Source organism: Ictalurus punctatus, chromosome 9, assembly GCF_001660625.3.
Source record: "Ictalurus punctatus breed USDA103 chromosome 9, Coco_2.0, whole genome shotgun sequence".
NCBI classification, from domain to species: domain Eukaryota; kingdom Metazoa; phylum Chordata; class Actinopteri; order Siluriformes; family Ictaluridae; genus Ictalurus; species Ictalurus punctatus.
In genome coordinates, this window is record NC_030424.2 from 28,550,001 (window position 1) to 28,575,000 (window position 25,000).

The following is a 25,000-nucleotide window of genomic DNA, read 5'->3' on the forward strand; positions in this document are numbered from 1 at the left end:
TGACCGGGCACTCGTCTGCTACGCTTACAGCTCATATAAAAGGTCATTCGTGACTTCATCCGCCGAGAAATCTGACCGATTAAGATGATTCCTATCGATGGGTTTAATATCGCTGAACCCGATGGCATGGGATCGTTTTCCGAGCGTATTTACAGCCCAAACGTAAACGGCATACCGACCTAACGTCTGAAGAAGACTGGACTTACTTCTGAGGCTCTGAATATCGATGTGTACAATTTCAGACTCGACACTGAACACGGTCCTGACTGTTAGATTCAGTATTCCTAAGTAATACTGTTGCAGAAGCGGTTCCCAGAACCAGAAGGTTTAGCAAACCTGCAAAAACTAAACCTGTGAAGATACTCGCTAGAAAACTGGGTTCGGTGACTCGGGCTCATCAACTTCACCTTCCGTTTTTCCGTTCTCCATGTTCCTTTAGGGTCCTTATATTCCGACTTGTGGTTTGAGGTCCGGAGGTGTAAATTTTCCAAAAATGTGTTCCACTGTCTTTCTGCTATTAGAACCTCCTTCGGCTGCCTTTCCACTTTTTTCCAAAATTGTGGATGAAAAAAATCTCCAGTTGTTCAGATTCCAGAATCTTCTTCCACTGTCTTTTTCCAATCTTCTAGTTTCTAGAATTTTCTTCTAATCTTTCCGCTTCGAGAATCATACTTCATCATCTTTCAGATTCTAGAACCTTCTTCCACTATCTCTCTGGCTCTAGAAACTAGTTCCAGTCTTTTTGGTCTCTAGAATTTGGTTCCCGTCTTACTGCTTCTGGAAACCTTTTCTCCTCTCTTTCCACTTCTGGAACCTCGTTCCAGTTCTCCTGCTTCTAGAACCTCGTTCCAGTTCTCCTGCTTCTAGAACCTCGTTCCAGTTCTCCGGCTTCTAGAACCTCGTTCCGCTCTCTTTCCACTTCTAGAAGCTCGTTCCAATTCTCCGGCTTCTAGAACCTCGTTCCAGTTCTCCGGCTTCTAGAAGCTCGTTCCAGTTCTCCTGCTTCTAGAACCTCCTTCCAGTTCTCCGGCTTCTGGAAGCTCGTTCCGCTCTCTTTCCACTTCTAGAACCTCGTTCCAGTTCTCCGGCTTCTAGGAGCTTGTTCCGCTCTCTATCCGAGTCTACAAAGCGTTTTCCGATGATTTTTTCCAACCCGCTTCTACAAACTTGTCCTAGTTTTCCAGTTTCTAGAATCCCGTTCCGGTTTCCCAGGTCCTGGAATCTTGTTCCTCTGTTGTTCTTGTTTGTTTATTTTTTTTATTCATTGAAACGCCGTGTTCCTCTGTCCTTCGCTCAGGAGCTGAAAGAATAAACAGAAGGCAGCCGAAAGCTCTGCTGACCCAAAAGAAGTCATTCTCCTGAGTGTCTGAAGCTCTCCTTTGTGCACTTTATCCTCCCTGCGATCGTTCTGTCCCACCTCTGCGTCCTCTCTCTTCCGAACCATGTGAGTTTGATGAGGTCTCGGACAAAAAGGCCTTGTTTTAGAGTAAGTGGAAAAATGAAGACACAAGAGGATGAGAGAGAGAGAGAGAGAGAGAGAGAGATCCACCCCTCCTTTATAAAACAAACCAGACGATTCAATTTAATCTTCAGCCTTCTGCCTTGCCCACGATCTTCCCTGAACTACATTACCACATGTTAAAAACAAGTACTTAAACACACACACACACACACACACACGTTAATTGTGTCATTATTTACTGAAGTGACTCAGCGGTGTAAACTATTCTAGCGGCTTAACACATCGGAATAAAGAGCACAGACGAAACGCCCAGCTGTAAAAACACCCACCCTCAAGCACAGTGACGTGGCCATTCATTTCAATTGCAGACACAGACCCTGTACGTTTTCATAAACAGGAACCATAAATAGAAAACGATCCCAAAAGAACACCGTGTATACCATAATATCTTGACCGTAAGTCCCTCCAGAACATTATCCTGCATTCACACACCAGTCATTTTCGTTTCTTCCATATTTACTAAATCACTACAAATGGAGTGCTAGGAGCCGGTTCTGACACCTAATGACATCAGACGTCTTCATATGTGTGTGTCATGTGTATCATACTTACAACATCCATCCATCTTGTATACCGCTTTATCCTTCTCAGGGTCACGGGGAACCTGGAGCCTATCCCAGGGAGCATGGGGGACAAGGCGGGGTACACCCTGGACAGGGTGTCAATCCATCGCAGGGTACACTCAGATACACACTCACACACCCGTTCATACACTACGGACACTTTAGACACGCCAATCAGCCTACCATGCATGTCTTTGGACCGGGGGAGGAAACCGGAGTACCCGGAGGAAACCCCCGCAGCAAACTCCGCACACACAGGATCACGGTGGGAATCGAACCCCCGACCCTGGAAATGTGAATACTGACAACAACAACAACAAAAAATCTGTGGCAACGGTGCAACAATCAATATTCATACAGTGATATATTTATTTATTTAAACTAAACAGATCATTTTTTTTTTACGTCTCGGATCAGTCCCTCCAGGATTTTTGCGGTCGCAGAAATGAACGCGAAATCGAGCAAAACTCTGGAATACTCGGAGGCGCTTGCAATTTTTTAAAATTACCGCAGATGTTCCGCAGATGTTCCGCAGATTTGGAAAAAAAAAAAAAAAAGCCGCCGCGGAATCGAGCTCTTTTGGCCGTGACAATCACAGAGAACTCGCGAGATCCTGTCTGACTCGTCGACGCGTCACGTCCTCGTTTTGGGATTCATTTATAGACTAAAGAAAGTGAGAAATCATTTCAAATCAAAGTTCACTCCTTTTCTCGCATCCGTTGCTCTCGTCCACTTTCACCTCCAACTTTTTTTTTTTTTTTTGGCCAAATTGCTATAATTCACCAACCGTCACTTTCGTTATCTTCAGTGAGGACAGGGTGATCACTTTGAATAAGGCACCTTCACGTTCAAATGTTCTCCAAAATTTGGTCCTGACAATTCCCACCCACTTCTCCCCCTATCATATTAAGCAGGAAGCCTAACACGTGCTTCCTCTGAGACACGTGAAACCAGCGAATCGCACCTTTCCGTACACGTTGTGTCGCGGGGCGGCGTCACACGCTCCGAGGAAAGCGCCATCGACCCTCCACACACGAGTTCGCAGATTAACCCACGATCGGCTAGTGACGCTGTGATTGACGGCTGTAGCGTCGTCGTGATTGGACCTCGCGATCTCCAGACAATAAGATGGACGCTTTCTTGTTGCTCCACTCGAGACCTTAGGTAGTGTTTTTTTTATTATTATTATTATTGAAGCAAGCAAATGTGCTTAGTTTATTGCTTTATTTTCATTAATGCATTTCAACATTCATCGAAACAGAGACATCACTGATGCAAAAAAAAAAAAAACCACAAAAAAACAGTACTACACATCTGAAACATCAATAATGTACAAAAAATATAAATGCTTCCGATTGGTCAATGACGGCGATTTCACTATTGATTATTGGTTTGTTTTAATGTCAGGGTTTATGTTTTTTTTTTTTTTTTAAATAATAATAATAAGCAGATGACAGCGTTAATGCAAAAATAACATCACGTGGCGTTCTCCTGAGAAACTTGAGAATCGTCCGTGTCCGGACTTACATAACTCCTGACGGCCTTACTGCAGTCATGAGCTCAGCTGTGTGTGTGTGTGGGTGTGTGTATAAAAAGTGTGTGTTCGTCAGGAGGTCTCACAAATCTTCACCTACTTTACCTCAGGCAAAACAAAGTTCTCAAAGGTCTTACTTAAGCATGGGAGCTTTTCTTACGTTTATGATGAGGTCATTTGATCACGTTTTCATCCTAATGACACAGAATACTGCTTTAGATTTGATATTTAAATAAATTTCATGAAAGGTTAACGATAACCCCCCCACCATCCAGGAAGGCGATGGTAGGAAGGCATCTCGGATGTATCACCACACCCTTATTTTACACGTAGTAGAGCTCATCGGAACTGTCTTTTATCGCATATCGAACTGAATGAAAGAGCTGCAGACATTTATATCATTCTGTCCAGGACATGAGAAATAAAAACACACTTAGGGAAAGGAAGGACGTTTCAGAAGAGCCCTTTTCGCATGACAGAGACAATCAGCGCTCTGTTATAAGAGGAACACGTGCTTAATTGTTGATCCTGATCTGCCTGTGTTAAGGCTGATTTAGTGTATATGTGTGTGTGTGTGTGTGTGTGTGTGTGTGTTACATATTAAGTTTGAGTTTGAGCCCTGGCGCTGCTTTTCCATGGAAGTTTCCAGTCCACACGAGTCCCTCCAGGTCAGTGAACTCGCCCTCACCCTCAAGTCTGAGAAGAGAAAAAGGCAAAAAAAAAAAAAAATTCAAAATATTCAAAATAACATCGTTCCTTTTTGCGTAACTGTGACGTCTCGGGCCGGTCTTCGTACTTTCTTCCCTTTTCCCCCCACTAAATATCGGCCGTGACGTGTTCGGCGTTTGAACCAGACTCTCCGGTTATGACATCGCTAACGAGCAGGGATGGACAAAACATGATGACTGGACGTGGGAAGACGTCCCCTTCGAGATCCGTGAGTACTTTGAAGGTCTGTGTGAAAATCTAGGGAGTGAAAAGTGTGTGTTTTCTTTTGTTAATTAATTACGACTACAAGTAATTCAATTTCAGTAGCGCCCTAGTAAAGTATAAATACTCCAACGTGACACTTAAAAGTCCCCATGAAATCCACACGGAATTGAAGTTTTGCGGCTTTTAGGATGAATATGTTAGCGTTGAGGTTTATCTATAAGCTAGTGTGCTCCAAAACGATGACAAGAGTCGCGTCATTTAGATGATATACGCGTTCGGAATGTACAGAATCTCTCTCTCGCACCTATACGGATCGACCGTTTTGATGACATCATCCTGCACTTCAGCTTCTTGTCAGATTTCCCGTCTAATCGAACGCTCTCTAAGAATCGGTAGTGTCCCGCCCCCGATGTTATATAAAAATCACCTTGCCGAAGTCGGCGTTGTTGAGCGAGAGGACGGCTTAGCCCAGGCTGTGAGGTAAGCGAAACTTTATTGGTTATTTAAAACCATATCGGAGCCGTCCGATATGTCCCGCCCTGACTTCCTGTTTCCTGACTTCCAGGGCGTTGATCAGGCAGGCGGCCATTTTAAGTTATGTCTCAATCGCTAAATCCTTCCGGTGCACTGGAACATTCGCTCCCTAAAGAAATCCCACAATGCACCGCAAAAACCAAGCAGCACCGATGCCCACTATGTCATTTCCCTTACTGGAAATGGGACGAACCCACCACATACTGAACTAGGGAGCTGGTTGAGACGCGTCCATTTCCAACGCATTGAATATCGCGGCGCCTTTCAAGGCAGTTCACGGGGACTTTAAGTACAGTAATGAAATAAAATGACTCGTGTCGTCCACCCCTGCTAACCGTAAATCGTTCGCAGAAACAAGAAAGATGAAAGGGTCAGCGCGTGCCTATAGTAGCTGACTCGCCGCAGTGGCTGAGCTGCACTACATGAAGATTCAAAAGCTTTTGTGAATCGGAGTTCTGTCGGCGTGGCTGTACTGTGGTCAGTTAGGGCTGATCGGTGCTTTTGCGCCGGATTTTGTAAAGCTCGCGGGATTTTTTTTTTTGAAGTCGTTAACATTTAAACGTTAAAACTTTAAGAAAAATAAAAAAATGTAAATAGATGAGGCTCGCCGGATCGATCGGCTCGGCGGTAACATTTCTACTAAAGACGGCTGAATTATCCGTGTGAAGGAAATACGTTTACAGATCTGAAGAAAACAATCGTGTCGGGTTGAAATTTGCCCAAATGGTTCCTTTGAGACAAATAACCAAGTGACCGAAGACCTGTTCGTGTATGTCCGTCTAACCACAACCCGTGCGCTTAGCTTATCGTCTTCAGCCCCGTGAACCGAGAGCATGTGATTCATTCAAAGCTGTTTCACTAAAGTAGTTACAGCGTGATATTCATTTATAGGATAACTGCGGATAATACGGCATGAAATTCACGTTCTGGGGGGGTGGGTGGGGGGGGGGGTCGACGGTGTCAAATCAAAGAGCTTTTAAGCACTGCTCATCACCTCAAGCAACATCATGATCTCTGTCTTCGTGCAAAGCCGCTGTTACGGTCTTTCCCTGAAGCTACAGGACCATGTGTTTGTCAGCAGCACTATTTCATGTGAAAGCCTTCTCTGATGGCTCTTATATAAACTACTTCAGTGACAGAAGATTCATCACAGTGGAACCAAATTCTAACTCCTTCCATAAATGTTACATGAACATCTTACAGAAAACGTTCCCGTTACTATAGAAACGTATCGAGACGAGCGCGTTGACGGACGCCCGTCATTAATAGCTGCGCTGATGTCAGAGCTGCTCGTATAGAAACCTTCTGACCGATCAGAATTGAGAATTCGCCGAGCGGAGTGCGAGAGTTGAGAGTAAACACGACCTGTTGTTACTGAACGTTCCGGAGTATTTCGTCCCGTCAGGAAAGTGGTACGTTCCGCTGCCGTGGTACGTGTTGTCTCTGAACTGCCCTTTGTACACGGCTCCCGAGGGGTGTGAGAGCGTCCCGCTGCCGTTCATCTGCAACGCAAACGTATAACGCGTCTCTATCGTCCACGTCACCGCTGTACACACTGGAACACAATGACGTTGCTCAGACCTGCTTATTTTATTCAGAATTTTTAAAAAAAAAACAACTTTACGTAAAACCTTGTCGTCATTCCACTCTCCGGTGTACATCGTCCCAGAGGACGAGGTCTGCGTCCCGAAGCCTTTCCTCATCGCCACGCCGTCCGAGGTTTGACAGCACTCACCTTCTATAACACACAAACACACACACACACACTCTGCAATTAACGACACAGCAGCTACTAAGAGAACCGGCCCTCGATTTCTCTCTTTTATACGGAATGTTTCAGTCTATGATTATTATTCCTTAAGGAACAACATCTACGAGAAGGTAGAACCAGTGGTTCAGGAGAAGAAGAGGAGCTTTCTGCGAAAGGTCTGAGTGTCTTCTCGTTCGCCCGAGATAAATGTTTGTTCTCGGTGAAATTAGAAAGTCGTTATCACACTGTATGAAGGCAACCGAGGTCGAAAACTATCGCGTTCAAACGAAGATTCGTCCGTTTTAGTCTAATTAGTTGTGTATCATCGTACCATCCCGTGCTGATTATTTTCCCGTCACGGCGCACTAACAAATTCCGTCCATACAGTGGATCTAAAAAAGTCTACACACCCCTGTTAAAAGGGCAGGTTTGTGTGATGTGGAAAAAAAAATAAAATAAATGAAACCAAGGTAAATCATGTCAGAAGCTTTTCTACCTTTACTGTGAAGTTTTAACCTTTCAATTAAAGTGAAAAACAATAAGAATCATAAAAAATAAATAAAAGTACAATACCCTGGTTGTATAAGTTTGCACACCCCTAAACTAACACCTTTAGATCTTTTCACAGCGTTCAATCGTTTTTGAGTAAGAGTCAAAAAAGCGTCTCGACTGAGCAGTACAATATTTTTCCATTCTCCCTTGTAAAAGCGTTCTAACTCTGTCAGACTGGCGGGGCATCTCCTGTACACAGCCCTCTTCAGGTCACCACACAGATCTTTGATTGGATTTAGGTCTGGACTCCAAAACCTTGCAGTCGTTTTGGTGAAGCCGTTCCTCTGTCGGTCTGGAGGTTTGTTTCGGGTCGTCGTCATGCTGAACGGTGAGATTCCTCTTCGTCTTAAGTGTTTTAGCAGAAGATTTAAGGTGTTGCTCCAAAAGCGACTGGTATTCGGAGCTCTTCGTGATTCGCTCCACCCTGATTACAGCCCCAGTTCCATCCAGCTGAAGAACAACAGCCCCAAAGTACGACGCGGCCACCGCCGTGCTTCACCATGGGGATGGTCTATTTTGGTGATGTGCTGTGGTTTTTTGTTGTTGTTGTTTTGTGTGAAGAACATATCTTTTAGTTTTATGGCCAAAAATTTCACCATTGGTCTCGTCAGACCGTAACACATTATTCCACATGGTTTTGGGAGATTGGATGTTTTTATTTATTGGTTAAAACAGGCTTCCATCTTGTCACCCAACCCCATCGCCCAGAGATATGAAGGACTCGGGAGATTGTTGTCACACGTAGGGAGCAATGAGTACTTGCCAGAAATGGCTGCAATTCTTTTAATGTTGCTGAAGACCTCTCGACAGCCTCCCTGACCAGTTTTCTCCTGATCTTCTCATCAATTTTAGAGGGACGTCCCGTTCTTAGAGAGTCACTGTCATGACATTTTTTCTCCACTTGTTGATTATTGTCTTTACAGTGTCCCATGGTATATCCAATGCCTTGGGAATTGTTTCCAACCCTCTCCTGATTGATGTTTTTCAGCAGTGAGATCCCGTACCTGTTTTATAAGCTCTTCGTGGCCCGTGGCTTTTCCAGCTGGATGTTACCAAGACGATGTCAGGAGAATCCTACAGGAACAGCTGGACTTTATTTGGGGTTAATCATTCACTTTAATTGATGGCAGGTGTACACTGATGAATATTTAACATGAGTTCGAATGTCATTGGCTCATTCTGAACACTGCCACATTCCCAGTTATAAAAGGGAGTGCACAGTTATGCAAGTTGGGTATTGGAAGGTTTTTGTTTGAGTTTTTTTCTCCCCCCAAAAAAAACATTTCTGTGTTTATGACTTGACAATATGTTATATGTTGCAATTTCACTGTAAAGGTGAAAAAAGTTCTGACATGATTTAACTTAGTTTCTTTTCTTTTTTTTTTTTTTTACATCAGAAAAATCTGTCATTTTAATAGGAGTTTAAATAATGTTTAATTTCTTTCACACTAAAGTTGTAAATGAATTTGTTGTTAATCTCTCTCTCTCTCTCTCTCTCTCTCTCTCTCTCTCTCTTTTGATTTTTGGGATAAACCTGACCAAGAACTTTTTTGTATGTGCGGTTTATTACTGGTTTATTAATTATCCCACAATCCTCTGAGACTCACCATATTTGTCTCCATTTGGGAAAATGTACAAGACCTTTAACCTCACAGGCTCTGCAATAAAAAAAAAAGTCATTTATAATATAAAATTATAGGAAATTATAATCTGTGTAAGACATGGAGAGAAAAAGTGGGAAGAGAATTATGAAGCATTTGTGATAATAATAATAATAATAATAATAATAATAATAATAATAATAATAATAATAATAATAAGCTAATTTTGTCATGCTAACTACTGTAGGTTAAATATGCTAAAGCTAACCATGAAACACTCACCTGACATTCTATTACACGGCTTAATTAAACTTAATTAATCTCGCAAACTAAAATAAACCACTCTTTTGTCCTTCTTATAGTTTCATTAATCATTAATGTTAACAGATATCAAACTCTTTCAACGAAGAAGCGTCCTCGCGACTTCGTCACCATGGCAACTGTTGTTCTACTGACACGCGCGTTTTTGCCGCCACTTAGTGGCCAATCATAAAATGGCCGCCTACAGTCAGCGCATGCGCGGTAGTCTTCCACTGCGCCCTGAACCCGGAAGTAAATATTTGACGGCGTAAACACGTGGATTGTTGAGAACGCAAGTCGGTGAAATAACAGTAATATAGGTAAGTAAACGTTTCCTGGTGACATTATGTATCTAATTTATTGGTTCTCTGTTATTTATTTAACGTTTTATTACTCAGATACGCTTCTTATTCGAAGAAATGGAGGTAGTTATTACTAGATTATACAACACATGAACTCTCATTGGTTATCTATCTAGTTACAGGCAACTAAAATGCTAATCTAACTCACTTTATAAACTTTAAAATAAATAAATAAAGTATTTTCTACCACTGTAGTATGCACTAAAAGCTTCAGTGAGTAGGTTTGCCTCATATATTAGGCTAATATTTCAGAATTAATATGAAAGCTGGTCTTGTGTCTGTCTTGATAGATCATGGGCAAATCCAAGCAGGTGGGCAACCACAAAAATGGCAGAAAGAAGAACATTGCAAAGACATGGAAGACAAAGCGAAGGACAAAGGACTTGGACCAGATCCATGCTGACATGATCCCTGCCAATGCAGCCAAACTCCTGAAACAGGAAGTGGACTATGATGTCACAGGCTTCGGTCAGCACTACTGCCTGCACTGCGCGTGAGTAACTCACCTGACAGATGGCAAAATATGGACAATAAATCATGTAATGCTATCACCATGCCCACAATATATTAGAATATATTGGCACCCTTGATTTTTGATTTTTTTTTATATATATAAACCTGTGTTGTGTTTGCGATTGTTTTGATATCCATGAGAGCGGAGTATTTTTGTGAATTAATTAAAACAATTTTTCACAGTGTTCTTTGCTCATATTTACCAAGGGTGCCAATATTAATCAAGGGCACGGCACTGGAGCCGATCATAATCTATCGATATTATATTGTCATATTCCCCAGCTGTAGTAACACATGGTAATAAAATTGCTGCTGAATAGACATTCGTGTGCAGCTTTTAGGTCAGGAAGTGATATTTATGATAATTCAGCACATGAGGCCAGCATGAATACCGCTGTTAATCACTTAATTGTTGATTAATTGAGATTAGTATTGATTGCAGGCGCTACTTTGTTGACCTGAAGGCCATGAAGGAGCATTTCAAGACCAAAGTCCATAAAAAACGGTGAGTTTCACACTGAATGCCCATGCAAATTATGTACTCTCGCTAACTCTCTCTCTCTCTCACTCTCTCTCTCACTCTCTCATATATGAGAGAGAGAGGCTTTATAAGAGAAAGCTCTTCCCCCTGCTGTAGCCTTCACTATTCGTGGTACCAACAAATAACCTGTACCTTTTGACCAAGTAGGTATGGCGTCTGTTGTCTGTCGTCTGGCTTCGCTAAACATACAGCTGTGTATCATCAGCATAACAGTGGAAGATAATTCCATGTTTACGAATAATTTGACCCAGAGGTAGCGTATATAAAGTAAACAGCAGTGGACCAAAAACAGAACCTTGTGGAACACCAAATTTAACATCGGTATGTGTAGAGAAGTCGCATGTATTACATGTTGATGGTGTGCATGTTTCTGTTGTGGCCTTATTCCTAGTTCATGTTGAGATTTCCTGTAGTACAGGAGGCTCTCCTCCCGTGCCGTGTCAAATTTAGTTTGACGCCGTTTCCGCTCTAATTTTCGAGTGGTCTGTTTTAAGGTGCGCGTGTGATCGTTATACCAGGCTGCTCGTTTTTTCTCTCTCTTTAATTATATATGGGGCCAAGATTTTTAACAGATAAAATGCAAATTGATGGATAAATAATCGAAACAAAAAAAAAAAACACAGACAAACGGAAGAGCTCTGTGTTTTAACCTTTAAAACATGGCAAAACAACTCTCTCTCGCGCTCTCGCTCTCTCTCTCTCTCTCTCTCGAAATTAATATCAAGAATGTGTCTATTTGGATTGCGTAAGCTTTGTTTTTTTTTTCTCCCCCGTCCAGGTTGAAGGAGCTCAGAGAGGAGCCGTACACCCAGGCCGAGGCGGAGAGAGCGGCGGGAATGGGCTCGTACGTCCCACCTAAAAAGGTCGAAGTGCAGACGCAGGAGGTGGAGGAAGACATGGCATGAACGGCGTCCGTCATCTCAAGACGACTGCGGCGTGACGGTCATTTTCAGTCGGAGTATCTCACCCTCGGACGCCTTTAGACCTAAACCGCGGGTTTTTATTCGTAGTGTCGGAGTGTTAAAGCACCGCGCAGCGTGTTATCAGGTATATTAGTGATGGAAAGCCTGAGCTGTATAGTGCGCTGACTAAGAAAGTTCCTGACTGACAATTTACCTGTCAATCAAATCCCACAGTAGCACACTGATGTGGTGTGTGTGTGTGTGTGTTCTGTGTATCAGGATTTGACTGGACTGACCACAAGCGACATCATATGTAAAGTCATGTAAATAAATTGTGAAATCACATTTACCATGTGTTCTGCATACATACTTTCTTGTGTGTGTGTGTGTGTGTGTGTGTGTGTGTGTGTGTGTGTCTCCCCTCTGTATCTCGGTGAACCCTTAACAGGTTTTAAATCTACTTCAATTACTTTGAAGACCTGAAAATAAATGACCTTTTTTATATATATATATATTTTCTCACTAGAGATGATAAATGTGAAAATGTATTGGCACCCGATAAGGACAGTGTGATCATAACAGCTAAACACAATAATACCAGTGTTGAATTTTATAATCTGATCGGGCAGAAGGTTGGTCGATTAGTTTTCTGTAATAGCAGCTCTGACTCGTGTTTATATCAATCCGCTCGTCCTAACGCGTTCTCGTTTCTATAGCAACGGCTTACTCGAGGACTTGTATGATGAAGAAAGGAAAACCTTGCGTTGTTGATATCGTGACGTTTTCTGCAATCACGTTTATTTAACACTTACGGAACGTCCGATCTTATTTCTAACGTACCGTATTACAGATCATCGTGTGTATGCTCTTGAGTTGATTCTGTTGTTGATCTTGAGTGTAATTGTTGAGTGCTGTCGAGTAAGTACCTCACGTTCGTTGCATTACTTTGATTAAAATGATGCTAAATAACGTCACCTCGCTAGCAAAATGGTAGCTCGTTCCAAATACAAACACGCCTCACAGTAAGTATACTCCCACCCCCAATATCGACCGACTGACGGGTGTCTGCACGAGGCGTTGGAAATTTGCGACTCCGTTCGAATTTTGGCAGAGACTGTACGTTCGTGTAAACGAAAACGCCAACGGCAGCACGCAATTTTGCGTGAGTTACGTCTCGATTTACGCGCCCACCGTCATCGAAAAGTCACAAATGAAACCTCTCAGAATCGATAGGTTCTAGATCTGACCCTGTAGATTAAGCGGTATGGAAACCGGAGTACCCTGAGGAAACCCCCCCCATCACAGAGATCACCAATCCTGGAGGTGTGAGGCGAACCTCTAAGCCACCATGCGCCCACCATACCACAAATACAAAAGGCAAATGCAATTTACAATAACTTGTGGAACATACTTATGTCATATAGCCACGACTCGAATCACTAAAATGAAATATTTTTACCTCACAACCTCCATCTCAACTTTTAAGCGAAAAAAAAAAAAAAGGAGTACTGTCCCTTTAAGAATGAAACCGTGTCCTGAATGGACTCGAGGCCGAATCCCAAACCGCACGCTATTGGACACAACACAAAGACGTTCACGTAGTGCGCGTACGCGATGGCGTCACTCCCCTCACGTAGTGCGCTTATATAGGGAACGGGGAAGTATTTGGGATTCGGCCAGGGTGATGTGAAAGGCAGTTTCTCCCCTTCTCTCCTCTGCGATAAAACTATAAAAGTAGTGTCTTGTGCAGGTTAAACGGGTTTTCGGTGAAGATCTTTTAAATGTAAAGAAGACACGTGCTTTAGGGATGGCGGAGGATGTGGATAAAGCGGTTCTCTTAGAGGATGAGGAAGAGAAGGAGAAGAAGAGGAAGAAATCTGTAAATAATGATGGAGATCAGAGCGCGAAAACGCGGCGCATCTGGGCTTTCTGGACTTTATTCACGGTCGCGTGCGTTCCGGTAATCGGTACCGTGATCCAGTGTTTCAGAACCGCACAGATCTCCGAGCGTCACGTAAGTGCCAAGTTTGCAGACCATGCGTTTTTTGTTGATCCGTTTTTGAAACAAGATGATCGCGAATGCACGGGGCGATTTCAATCGATTAATCGGTGCACCGCTGATTCAAACAAACAAACAAATAAACAAACAAACAAACAAGCTGCATACCGGGCGGAATCCCGGTTATGACGCGAGCCCCAAGTGGAAGACGAATAAAGATGAACGCACGAGTCGATGGAATCGATTAATCGTTGCAGATGTTGTTGTGTGGCATTGTTTCTTTGCCACGTATGTGTTCTAGGAGAACAGATGGTTTATTAGGGGGTGGGTGTTTGATCTCTCTCACTCTCTCTCTCTCTCTCTCACACACACACACACACACACACACACACACACACACACACACAGAGTTCCTTCCTCCATTACTTAGTGGTCTTTACGCACAGAACTCCATCCCTGCCCCCAAATCACATCTCTGTGCAGACTTCATGCATCATATCTGCGTCGTTCCTGTTTAAATCTCAGCAACTATCGTTCATTTCATTCATTTGGCACCAAAATGAGATATACCGAGATATAAGGAGATATTCAGGGTGTCCTAAAAGTCTCCATACATAAGGAGGAGTGAACTTGTTTGTTTGTTTGTTTTCTTGTTTGTTTGTTTATAGCAAAATGTCTTCCAACATTTTTAATACTTAGTTTTATAGGATTATATATATATATATATATATATATATATATATATATATATATATATATATATATATATATATATATATATATATATATATATATATGCATATATATATATATATATATATATATATATATATATATATGAATATATATATATATATATATATATATATATATATATATATATATATATATATATATATATATATATGCATAATGTATATATGTATGTATGTATGTGTACTGGAAGTGCTTCCTGTTTTTCCAGGAAGCGGCGCTGAAGACCCTAGGAGCAGAAGGACTTTTCCTCTTCTCGTCTCTGGATGTAGATCACGACCTCTACCTCAGTCCCGAGGAGTTTAAACCCGTCGCCGAAAAGCTCACAGGTTCACTCGTTCACGTCGCTGCTCCTACGCGATGCGACATCGATGCCGCGTTTCAGTTCAACGACAACGAAAAGAACCCGGGAATGTTTTTAACGTCTGTCGTGTTTGTGTCTTGTCTAAAGGCGTCGCTCCTCCTGCGGAGTTCGAAGAGGAGTTCGTCTCTGACCCGAACGGAGAGAAGCTCACGCTTCACGCGGCCATGCAACCGCTCCTGCTCGAGACCATGACCAAGAGCAAGGACGGCTTTCTCGGGGTAAAGCGTCATCCTCCGCGCCGTGTCTTAATGACGCAATCGTCACATTTTACCCTCGTCCCCTTTCTAAAAAAAAAAAAAAAAAAAAAAAAATTTCATTGATTAGAAACCGACAATTTAAAAAAATATTTTTTGACCAATCAGAAGCCAGAGTTGTTTTTCCTCCGTCTAACTTTATTGTAGAACGTATCCGCCTAAGTCAGTAAATAAATGCATACGTAAAAACCTTTATGGTCTTACCCATCGTAGAAAAAAGGAAACAAGTGAAAGAAAACGAATTTGTTTTGTCTGTAGGTTTCCCATGGTGCTCTGAGTGGGCTGCGTTCATGGAAGCGTCCCGCTGTTCCGTCCTCCAGCTTCTCGGCTACTCAGTTCCGGATCTTTCTGCCCCCGAAGGGTAAAGGGGAGCCGGGGGACACGTGGTGGATCATACCGAGTGAGCTCAACATCTTCACTGGATATCTGCCCAACACTCGGTACCACCCGCCCACCCCTCGGGGCAAAGAGGTGCATTATGATTGGAGCTGAAATCGAGCATTTCGCTGACCAATAAATGTTTTTATTGATCTTTTTATGGTGCACGTGTCACGTAAATCACGTAGATCGATCGATAAGAAGAACGATATCTTGTGAGAGATCACCTGCAGCAGAAGTAATGGACGGTGGAAAAAAATTCACAAAAATACTCTGCTGTCACGGATATCCAACAATCGCAATCACAGCTCGGGTTTATCCAAATAAAAAAATATATATCTTTGTTAAATATAGGTGTGCAACAATTATTGGCACCCTTTTAGTCAGTACTTTGTGCTAGCTCCCTTTGCCAAGATAACAGCTCTGAGTCTTCTCCTATAACGCCTGATGAGGTTGGAGAATACATGGCGAGGGATCTGAGACCGTTCCTCCGTACAGAATCTCTCCAGATCCTTCACATTTCGAGGTCCACGCTGGTGGACTCTCCTCTTCAGTTCATGCCACAGGGTTTCTATGGGGTTCAGGTCAGGGGACTGGGAGGGTCATGGCAGGATCTTGATTTTGTGGTCATTAAACCATTTCTGTGTTGATTTTGATGTATGATTTGGATCATCGTCCTGCTGGAAGATCCAACCACGGCCCATTTGAATCTTTCTGGCAGAGGCAGTCAGGTTTTCATTTAATATCTGTTGATATTTGATGGAGTCCATGATGCCATGTATCCTAACAAAATGTCCAGGTCCTCTGGCAGAAAAACAGACCCCAAAACATTAAAGATCCAGCTCCATATTTAACCGTGGGCATGAGGGACTTTTCCATATGGCTACCTCTCTGTGTTCCAAAACCACCTCTGTGTTTATTACCAAAAAGCTCTATTTTGGTTTCGTCTGCCCATAGACCCCAATCCCATTTGAAGTTCCAGTCGTGTCTGCACACTGAAGACGCTCGAGTTTGTTTTTGGATGAGAGTAGAGGCTTTTTTCTTTAAACCCTTCCAAACAGCTTGTGGTGATGTCGGTGACTTCAGATTGTAGTTTTGGAGACTTTCTGACCCCAAGACGCGACTAACTTCTGCAGTTCTCCAGCTGTGAGCCTTCCGTCCTCTTCACAGTGCGTCGAGACGATACAGACACGCGTCCGATTCCAGGTCGATTCATAACATTTCCAGTCGACTGGAACTTCTTAATTATTGCCCTGATGGTGGAAATGGACGTTTTCAATGCTTGTGCTATTTTCTTATAGACACGCCCCATTGTGTGAAACTCAACAACCTTTTGCCGCACATCACAGCTACATTCCTCGCTCTTACCCATTGTTACGAATGACTAAGGGAATTTGGCGTATGTGTTACCTCATATTTAGTCCCCCGTGAAACAGGAAGTCATGCTTGAACAATTTCCTGTTCCTAGTCACCCAGGAGTACTAAATAAATGTAAACTATCAATGGGAATATACTTCAAATATAATTTTCTCATATGAATTCATTTTTTTAACCAAAAGGTTAAATAATGGACAATTTTTTGCTCATACTTACCAAGGGTGCCAATATTAATGGAGTTCACTGTGTAGAAAAGAAGGAAATGCATGTGTATAATAACAGTGGTATCTGTGTGTTTTTAAATATCAAGGTCCTGATCTGTGTTGTGGTGTCGTCCACGACTTAAACGTTTCCCTTTTGTTCTGGCGCCCTCAGGTTCTGATCCACACCCTGCTCAGCATGTTTCATCCTCGCCCGTTCATCAAATCCCGCTTCGCTCCTCAGGGAGCCGTGGCCTGTATCCGAGCCGTCGGCGACTTCTACTATGACGTCGTGTTCAGGTATCGCGCTTCGCGAGTTCACAAGTTGTTTTCCTCGAAACTCCCGAGAGAGTTAATTATTTAAAAATAAATAAAGCTAGGATTTCAGGAATGTTCTGGAATTATAGAGCTTTTTACTTTCGGTCCGATATGAAGCTCGTGGGACAAGAAAGACCGTTCTCGTTAACAGCAGTCATTCCTTCATCCTTAGTAACTGCCTGGTCGGGGTCGCGATACTTTTAAATTGAAGTACTGGTTTGTTTACATTTTTAGAAATCGAACGAAGTAGATTCATTCGGAATCTAGCAGGGAATCGCGTGTGATCGCCGGGTGAGTGAGCTAGGGGGGAAAAACAGTCCCTTGCGCATCTGTACCGCATGGTGTTGCCGTTCGGCGACAATGAATTCATCTCCAATTTTTGATATTTCAATAATACAAAACTAAGGGGGCGTTAACGTTGACAGAACAAAACATGCCATGTCACATGACTAATTCACGTAATAAAAATCCATTTTTCAATGTAAATGTAATAATTCATGCAGTAGAGGGTTAAAAAAAAAAAAAACAGGTTTAGGCCACACCCACTTTGGGTGTTTAGGCCACACCTCCTTCAGATGCAAATATTTGGAGCAGACACACACACACACACACACACACACAGAGAGAGTGTCACTGCATCACATCTGCTTTTGTTCGTGTTCCGTCCCTCAGGATACACGCAGAGTTCCAGCTGAACGACGTTCCCGATTTCCCGTTCTGGTTCACACCCGGTCAGTTCGCCGGCCACGTCGTGCTCTCCAGAGATGCATCTCATGTCCGAGACTTCCATCTGTATGTCCCTAATGACAAGTGAGTAGATCACAAGCGCTGAAACTGGAAACAACCCACCTTTGTGAAAACGAAAGGGAGTGTTTCGACGGTACCGTAGATGCCGATCGGTTTAAACGCCGCGCGTGATATCGTTGCTGTCACGGTATCTACGTATCGTACCGTATCGTGAGTATATATCGAACGCAGCTGGCAGATCCCTGATCGATGCACGGTGTCCGTAGGTCTCTGAATGTTGATATGGAGTGGCTGTACGGTGCCAGCGAGAGCAGCAGCATGGAAGTTGACATCGGCTACCTGCCACAGGTACATGGACACCCACATAGACACACCTCGTTCTACAAGGTGGACAGAATGTGGTCTTTATAAAGGAAATTTATTTATTTATTTATTTTTAAAGCTGCTGCGATGTGACGTCGCACTTTATCTAACTGTGGTTACATGTAGTCAGGTTAATTATTATTATTTTTTAAAATTATTTTTGCCTGCGAAGCTAGAGCGAAAGCAAACAACCTCATCATCTCCAGAGGAAGTGATCACCAGTCCTAAAATGGAGGATTAGAGCCAGACAAATTGGTGGATTTCGGAAGCGGAGCTGAATTAACTGATCATATTCTCTATACGAACACGTTCACGTTATGAACAGATGGAGTTGCGAGCGGCCGGTCCGTCCACGCCCTCCGTGATCTACGACGAGCAGGGGAAGGCGATCGACACCCGGGCGGAGGGAGGAGAACCCATCCACTTTGTGTTCGAGGAGATCCGCTGGAGCTCCGAGATCAGCCGGGACGAGGCAGCCGGTCGTCTCGAGGTCACCTTTTATCCTTTCAAAAAGGTAAAGTCTTTCGGTCATGTCCCGCGACTTCATTCATACCTTCCTTCCCATAAACACCGTCCTTTCCCACGTCCTCAGGTGGCATACCTGCCTTTCCCGGAAGCCTTCAGCAGGGCAGAAGCAGAGGGGAAACTGGTCCACTCCGTCCTGCTCTGGGGAGCGCTGGACGATCAGTCCTGCTGAGGTCAGAACCAGAGGATTGTGCAGGGAATAAAGTGTGATAAAGTTATTATCCTGGCAGAGTGCACGCCAGTCCGTCCAGTCGTATAGCCTGGAGGAATCTGGACGTCGCGTATTATTGACCAAGACTTCCACAGTACTATTCAGCTATTCCTACTGTGAAAGAAAATTTTATCGGACAAATTCCTCTGTACGTACAGATCAGATCAGATCAGATGTCTGCGAGTCTTTTCTTTCCACACACACGACGTTTGGCAAGAACGCATCCCTTCTTCTAGAGAAATAATAGCAGGCAAATTGTTGGGGCGAGGCACGAATGAAGGCAGCTGGTTCGAGAAGGGTTTTAAACTCGACCCGGTCTCGCTTTGATTTGGACTCGATCTTGACCCGCTTAAGACTCGGTCTCGACTTGGACTTGACGGCGGCGGCCTTAGCGATATGTTTACGTGCATACGGTACGTGATGAACGTAGAATATAAAAGAAATCCGACCATGTGCACGAGACAGCAGTTCTCGGGGGGGGGTGATTGACAGCAGGTTGAGGTACTTAATAATAATAATAATAATAATAATAATCGTCTCATTAGTTGTTATGGAATGTTTATGAATGAATACACGGTTACTCGTATTTACACTCTCTTCTCTCTGTGTGTGTGTGTGTGTGTGTGTGTGTGTGCAGGTTCGGGGCGAACTCTCCGGGAGACCGTCCTGGAAAGTTCGCCCGTCCTGGCCTTGCTCAACCAGAGCTTCATCAGCAGCTGGTCTCTCGTCAAAGAGCTGGAGGACCTGCAGGTGAAGCTTCACACGTTTTCTATGTTCATACTGTCGAAAAACAAGCCTGGTTAGTGCGCTGTGCGGTGCGTTCACGGAGTAAGGGCGCTCCGACGGGTAAACCTGCTTTCGTACGTTATTTTATTTCGATTTTTTTTCCTTCAAACTCCACGTAGGAAGTGGCCGCTTCCGGGCTTGACGTCAAAAGACGAACGATAGATTCCGATCGATCGGAATGACATCTTCCGTTCCCTCGTGTCTGCGTCTAGACGTTGGAACGTGGCAGCTTTTGTATCAGGTACAGTACTCGGGTTTTCGGCTGAGCGAAAGTATCGGAACAGACCGTCTTGAAGTAAATAACACTTAATATTCGGTCGCATATTGGTGGTTTCTCCCATCGACAGCTCGCTGGTCTTCATGTCGGTTTATCCGTCGTTTTTTTTTGTTGTTGTTGTTTTTTTTTTTAACGACGGACGCGGTCTTCGCGGGCGAAATCGAGAGCAGACGTCCGGAGCCGTTCGTTCTTCAAACGATCGATCCGACAGCGCGCAACTGGGCCGCAAGAAACGCCTGTCGTCCGTTTAACACGTGTAGAAATGAACGCTCTGGAATGCGGATCTGTCGCCTCGTATCCGTCATTTGCTCCCGAACCTCCGATGTATAGCGTGGACGACCGAATCGACCTTGCTGTTCCGATACTTTCGGAGGGGACCGTATAGTCGAACCGTACGGACACGCGGAGAGCTCGTCAGCCATCTTTATTTCATCTGCATTACGGATGATAATAATAAAAGACTAGAACGAATACGAGCTAGGACAGGTAAGGGCGTTGTCATGGTTACGGAGTGCCGCCCGAGCCGTTTCGCTTCGCTCCAGCAAAAACACGTCATGTGATTTATTTATTTATTTATTTATTTATTTATTTTGCGTGCAGGTCGACGAGGAGAATCTGGACTTGAGTCAGAAGGCGCGTTTACACCTGGAGCGGTACAGCTTCCCTGTGGAGATGATGGTGGCGTTGCCTAACGGGACCGTGGTAGGTCTGGGAATTTTATAACGCATACCTCGTGGTCTTGGGAAGAAATCGGCGAGTTTGCCCGCCCGCCCGCACGCACGCCCGAGATCGAGTAGCGTAGCTCGGGTTGAAGAAACTATGAATAAAATTCACCAAAGTGCCGTGTTTTTATTTCATTCCTAGTGAATCCGCCTCGCCTGCGTTTGCCGGACGATATATCGTCCCAGAAATAATTGCGATGAACGATATTATTGTCATTTTGAGACCGTTTTATTCCGCTGATATACTGAGAATATAACCGCGTAATAACGCGAGCGCACCCTTTCAAAGCGCGATGCACTTTTAATTCTCCAGGAAGAATACTCAGACGCTGGAATACGATATCGTGAATTCTTTACGCTTCGGTTCTTCACCGTGCGTGTTTTAGTGCGTCGTTACGGGGACGGCGTATTCACGACTTTCTACCGAGCGCCTCACGGGTCCACGCGTGATTTCCTGCGGGAGCGGGTCGCGATATCAGCTTCATGTCGTCTGATTAATCTCATACGCGTGTACAGGATGCGTTTGGGCGAGTAAAGCGCTTAAAATCCCCGAGTTTATTGACTTTATCGACTGGATTATCTGAAACACTCGACGCGTCCGTTCTGGATTTTTCTTCTTCGGGAAGCGTCGTTAGTGCGTCGTTAATGTCTCGCGTGTTTTCACACCGGCGTGATTTTATTCAAATCGGCGCGAGCGCTCGCTACACGTCTGGGATCACGTTAAATTCGACGGATATCCGAAGGTTTTAATCTGTCGGCCCCGGAAGTGGACGAGAGGACCGGAGCAGCGCGGGGAGGGTCTGACGATACCTGATTATCCGATGTTTGGTTTCTCCGCTGCGCAGGTTCACCACATCAACGCTAACAACTTCCTGGACCAGACGTCCATGAAGCCGGAGGAGGACGTGTCGGGGTTCGGCTTCTCGGGCGGGTTCGAGGACCCGTCTACCTCCGCGTACGTCCGCTTCCTGCAGGAGGGACTGGACAAGGCCAAGGCTTACCTCCAGTCGTCATCGTCGTCGTCATAAACACACACGTCTCTCAGTCTAACAGCCAGACTCCTCCATGTCTCACACACACGTGAACGAGGACTTATTTCCTGCACTGAATTCTGGGAATGAATCTCTTATAGCGCGTGACTGCAGATTTTTTCAACACATGCTAATACAGTTTTGTTTTTATAGTGACCAGGGTTTAAGTGTAGCGTGCTGGTTATGAGATTTTAACCTGAATTAGCGATTAGCGATTAAGGCGATCATCAAAACTCCAGCTCTGAGGTAGAAAGAGGCGTTTATTAAAGGAATCGTTCGGCCAAAAAATCAGCCGAGACACGTTTGTTTCTTTGGCTTCACTCTCACGAACACTTTTGGCCTAACTTTTGCTTTAATCTTTTTTTGTTTTGTTTTTTTTTTTTTTAATTTTATTTTCCGCTATCTTGTTCACTTTTTGAGTCTTCACTCGCCACCGAATGTGCGGCGGCCTGAGAAAACCCTTCACACGGTGAAAACACGCTTTCCTAAACAAACAAAACAAAACAAAACAAAAAAGTACGAAATATTCCTCTTTCGTATGAATCTAAACGCGAAGTTAAAGTTCTAGCATTTTTATACCCGATATCTAGACCCGTGACCAGCGACGCACGCGGTAACCCTGCCCCGATGTTGTCGTCGGACATCTTGAGTAGCGGTGTGACTCCAAACCGGCCGCCGGGTCGCTCGCCGCGTCTCGACGGTCGGAGAAATCTTTTACGGTGTGCCATTCGAGTCGTGTCTGAAACTGTAAAAAAAAAAAAAAAAAAAAACCCGGGCTGAAGATCGTACGGCGTGAAGCCGGCTTTAGCTGGCGAACTATTTCGAAATCTTTCAACAGACTCTTCATAGAGTCACATTTAATAAATCTTTCCGTAAAGGTAGAAAATAAATCAATAAAAACACGTCTTTTTAAAATTTTTTTGCCTTTTCTTAAAACGAACGTACGACAAATTCTTTTCACTCATTTTTGCTTTGACGTGTGACGGGTTTTCCCAGAATGCCATACCCCCATCACACACACACACACACACACACACACACAAATATTATTTTTTAGTTAGTTTTCATGGACAATGGCACTCCAGTAGCTGCTCAGTGTGTTCAGTGATGGAAGTGGGTTTGTGTTTTGCTCAGCCAAGATGAGTTAGAGTGTGTGTGTGTGTGTGTGTGTGTGTGTGTGTGTGTGTGTGTGTGTGTGTGTGTGGGGTTTATCCTCGGATGGAGCAGTTTGTGACGGCCTGCTCTGAAAGCTCACTGTGGTGGGACCAGGCCTGATGTCTTTGTTCCAGTCCAGATATACACACACACACACACACACACACACACACACACACGAGCACACGCAACTGCTAGAAGATCAGTGTATTGTCTCGTCTTGTAGTCCCGATCATTAATAACTATGCAAAATTGTTATTTCCGTAAGATTTGGGTTCAAAGCCGCTGCTTTCCTTATATTTATGGAACAAATAAAACCCAGTGTTATTATTGTTGTTCTTTTTATTATTATTATTATTATTATTATTGGAAAGAAAGAATTTAGTCATCCTGCAAAGGTCATCATGATGTTATGATTTAATCTCTGACGATCATATTATACTTAAATGGTTGGTTTTTTTTTTGGAGGTAAACGGGAGATTGAGACCGTGTGACCATACCGTGATCTCGGTGTATAAACGTATCGATTTCAAGTAGGTAGGAATCTGCCTCCAAATCAAATTCGCACCTTTTCGTTAAAGTACCGCGGGCAGACGGATGTCCGACGTTCGCGCCTGGAGTTTTGCACTCGAGCTACGATCGCTAACGCGGCTGACCGCTAATGACCACGCGACGTCGCGTGGCTTTCTGTCGTCCTTCAAACTCTGACCTTCCGTTCAAACGTCTAGAAGATCCACACGACATAGAGCGTTTAGTAGGTTTGAAGCCTACATGAGAGGGTTTTAAATAAATAAATAAGTAAGTAAAAACATGAGAACCGGCTAATATTAGTACTGAATAGTTCGGCATTCGATTTGAGACGCTACGCTAGTCCGTTTAGTTATTTGCAGACGCAGTGTGACATGGTGCTTTACTGCCCCCCGGTGTTCACGTCGGTATCGCAGCACACGTTCATTTTGGAGGCCGCGCTCGAAGCGACGCTCGAAACTAGCACGGGGTGTGCCAGGCTAGGCGGCCATCTTGTGTACGCACATGCCTAGCTAAACGCGAGTGTACGTAATCCAGGCTTTAGCTCTACGGGCTCATTAGCTCATTGTGCGAATTCGACTCGTGCGAGTTTTCAGCTGTGCCGTGAAGGCACTTGGTAATTTATGGCATCTATAAACGTTCGCACATGAGAAACGTACAAAGAAATTCAACCTTCAAGTCCGGCGAGAATATATACCAAAAAAAAAATAAAAAAAATGTACTAAAAAGATTAAGCAAAACAAAGTGATTTCAGCTGTCCAAGATGGCCGCCGTCATAATATTACACCGTACGGCTACACGGTAGGGTTTAATTCATGGTTTTATAGCGAACAGGAAGTCCTACTCGGTCCTAAACCACATCTTCGACTTTACTGAAGAACTGGATGCGGTTTGAGGAGGAAATTTACACCCAAAAAAAAAACAAAAAAAAAAAAAAAACAACATTTTGGCTGAGATAGATATTTTTTTTATTACTCGTTAGCCACATCAGCGTCGTAGCATCAGTGCAAACAAGAGCAAACCTGTTTCATTTGAAGTGTCCTGTTCGCTGTATGAATACGTCCCCTGTACCGATGTATTTGTTGTGCAGTAAAATGGCGTACGACGTCTGGAACCTTCATGCTGGCAAAAACACCACCGTGATTTTAATTAGAAGATTTATTGTTTAATATGTGTGTATATATATATATATATATATTAATATATAATAGTTACAATGATGAGATAAGATGAGGTGTACGCGTGACGTACTTAGTAACAATTCCCTTTTTAAACGCAGGTTCGATTTCCAAACCGTACACTTCCTTTAAATAAAAGCAGCTAGCTAACGTGCTAGCTAGTGAAGCTTGGAAACACTTAACAGCCCCTGTAGGATAAAGCTCGGAGGAGGCGTTTTAACGTGACG

At 43.7% G+C, this 25,000-nt stretch overlaps 5 protein-coding genes across 12 annotated transcripts in view; 2 read left to right on the plus strand and 3 right to left on the minus strand.

The window, feature by feature from the left end:
- The window catches only part of arhgef33 (Rho guanine nucleotide exchange factor (GEF) 33), a 14,701-nt gene extending 13,242 nt beyond the window's left edge, over positions 1 to 1,459 (minus strand). The window contains exons 1-2 of one of the 6 annotated variants that reach the window (XM_053682858.1): positions 957 to 1,448; positions 408 to 870 (exon numbers count right to left, since the gene is read on the minus strand). In XM_053682858.1, coding sequence (XP_053538833.1) covers positions 408 to 429 — 22 coding nt within the window. In that variant the 5' untranslated portion in view covers positions 430 to 870; positions 957 to 1,448. The other 5 variants (XM_053682857.1, XM_017475745.3, XM_017475741.3 and 2 more) reach the window with 5 other exon arrangements.
- morn2 (MORN repeat containing 2) lies at positions 785 to 9,426 on the minus strand. The gene is made up of 5 exons (XM_017475753.3): positions 9,272 to 9,426; positions 8,996 to 9,046; positions 6,718 to 6,824; positions 6,452 to 6,588; positions 785 to 4,315 (listed from the first exon to the last, which is right to left on the minus strand). Exons 1-5 carry the CDS (start codon positions 9,276 to 9,278, stop codon positions 4,213 to 4,215), a joined length of 405 nt encoding a protein of 134 aa, XP_017331242.1. The 5' UTR covers positions 9,279 to 9,426; the 3' UTR covers positions 785 to 4,212.
- Positions 9,427 to 9,508: 82 nt separating this feature from the next.
- znf593 (zinc finger protein 593) lies at positions 9,509 to 11,956 on the plus strand. Of its 2 annotated transcripts, none has more exons than XM_017475290.3 (4): positions 9,509 to 9,609; positions 9,942 to 10,144; positions 10,607 to 10,669; positions 11,484 to 11,952. In XM_017475290.3, the coding sequence occupies exons 2-4, from the start codon at positions 9,945 to 9,947 to the stop codon at positions 11,608 to 11,610; spliced, it is 390 nt and encodes a 129-aa protein (XP_017330779.1). In that variant the 5' UTR covers positions 9,509 to 9,609; positions 9,942 to 9,944; the 3' UTR covers positions 11,611 to 11,952.
- A 1,294-nt stretch (positions 11,957 to 13,250) lies between these two features.
- selenon (selenoprotein N) lies at positions 13,251 to 23,397 on the plus strand. The gene is made up of 12 exons (XM_017475750.3): positions 13,251 to 13,621; positions 14,571 to 14,688; positions 14,811 to 14,941; positions 15,236 to 15,448; positions 17,108 to 17,232; positions 17,923 to 18,060; positions 18,264 to 18,345; positions 18,686 to 18,874; positions 18,953 to 19,058; positions 19,734 to 19,846; positions 20,760 to 20,861; positions 21,727 to 23,397. The coding sequence occupies exons 1-12, from the start codon at positions 13,415 to 13,417 to the stop codon at positions 21,907 to 21,909; spliced, it is 1,707 nt and encodes a 568-aa protein (XP_017331239.1). The 5' UTR covers positions 13,251 to 13,414; the 3' UTR covers positions 21,910 to 23,397.
- Positions 23,398 to 23,445: 48 nt separating this feature from the next.
- The window catches only part of si:ch211-15d5.11 (oxidation resistance protein 1), a 16,137-nt gene continuing 14,582 nt past the window's right edge, over positions 23,446 to 25,000 (minus strand). For both annotated transcript variants that reach the window (XM_017475747.3, XM_053682475.1), the window contains one exon: positions 23,446 to 25,000. This exon is cut by the window's right edge and continues 1,941 nt beyond it. The gene's annotated coding sequence lies outside the window, so the exon portion shown is untranslated.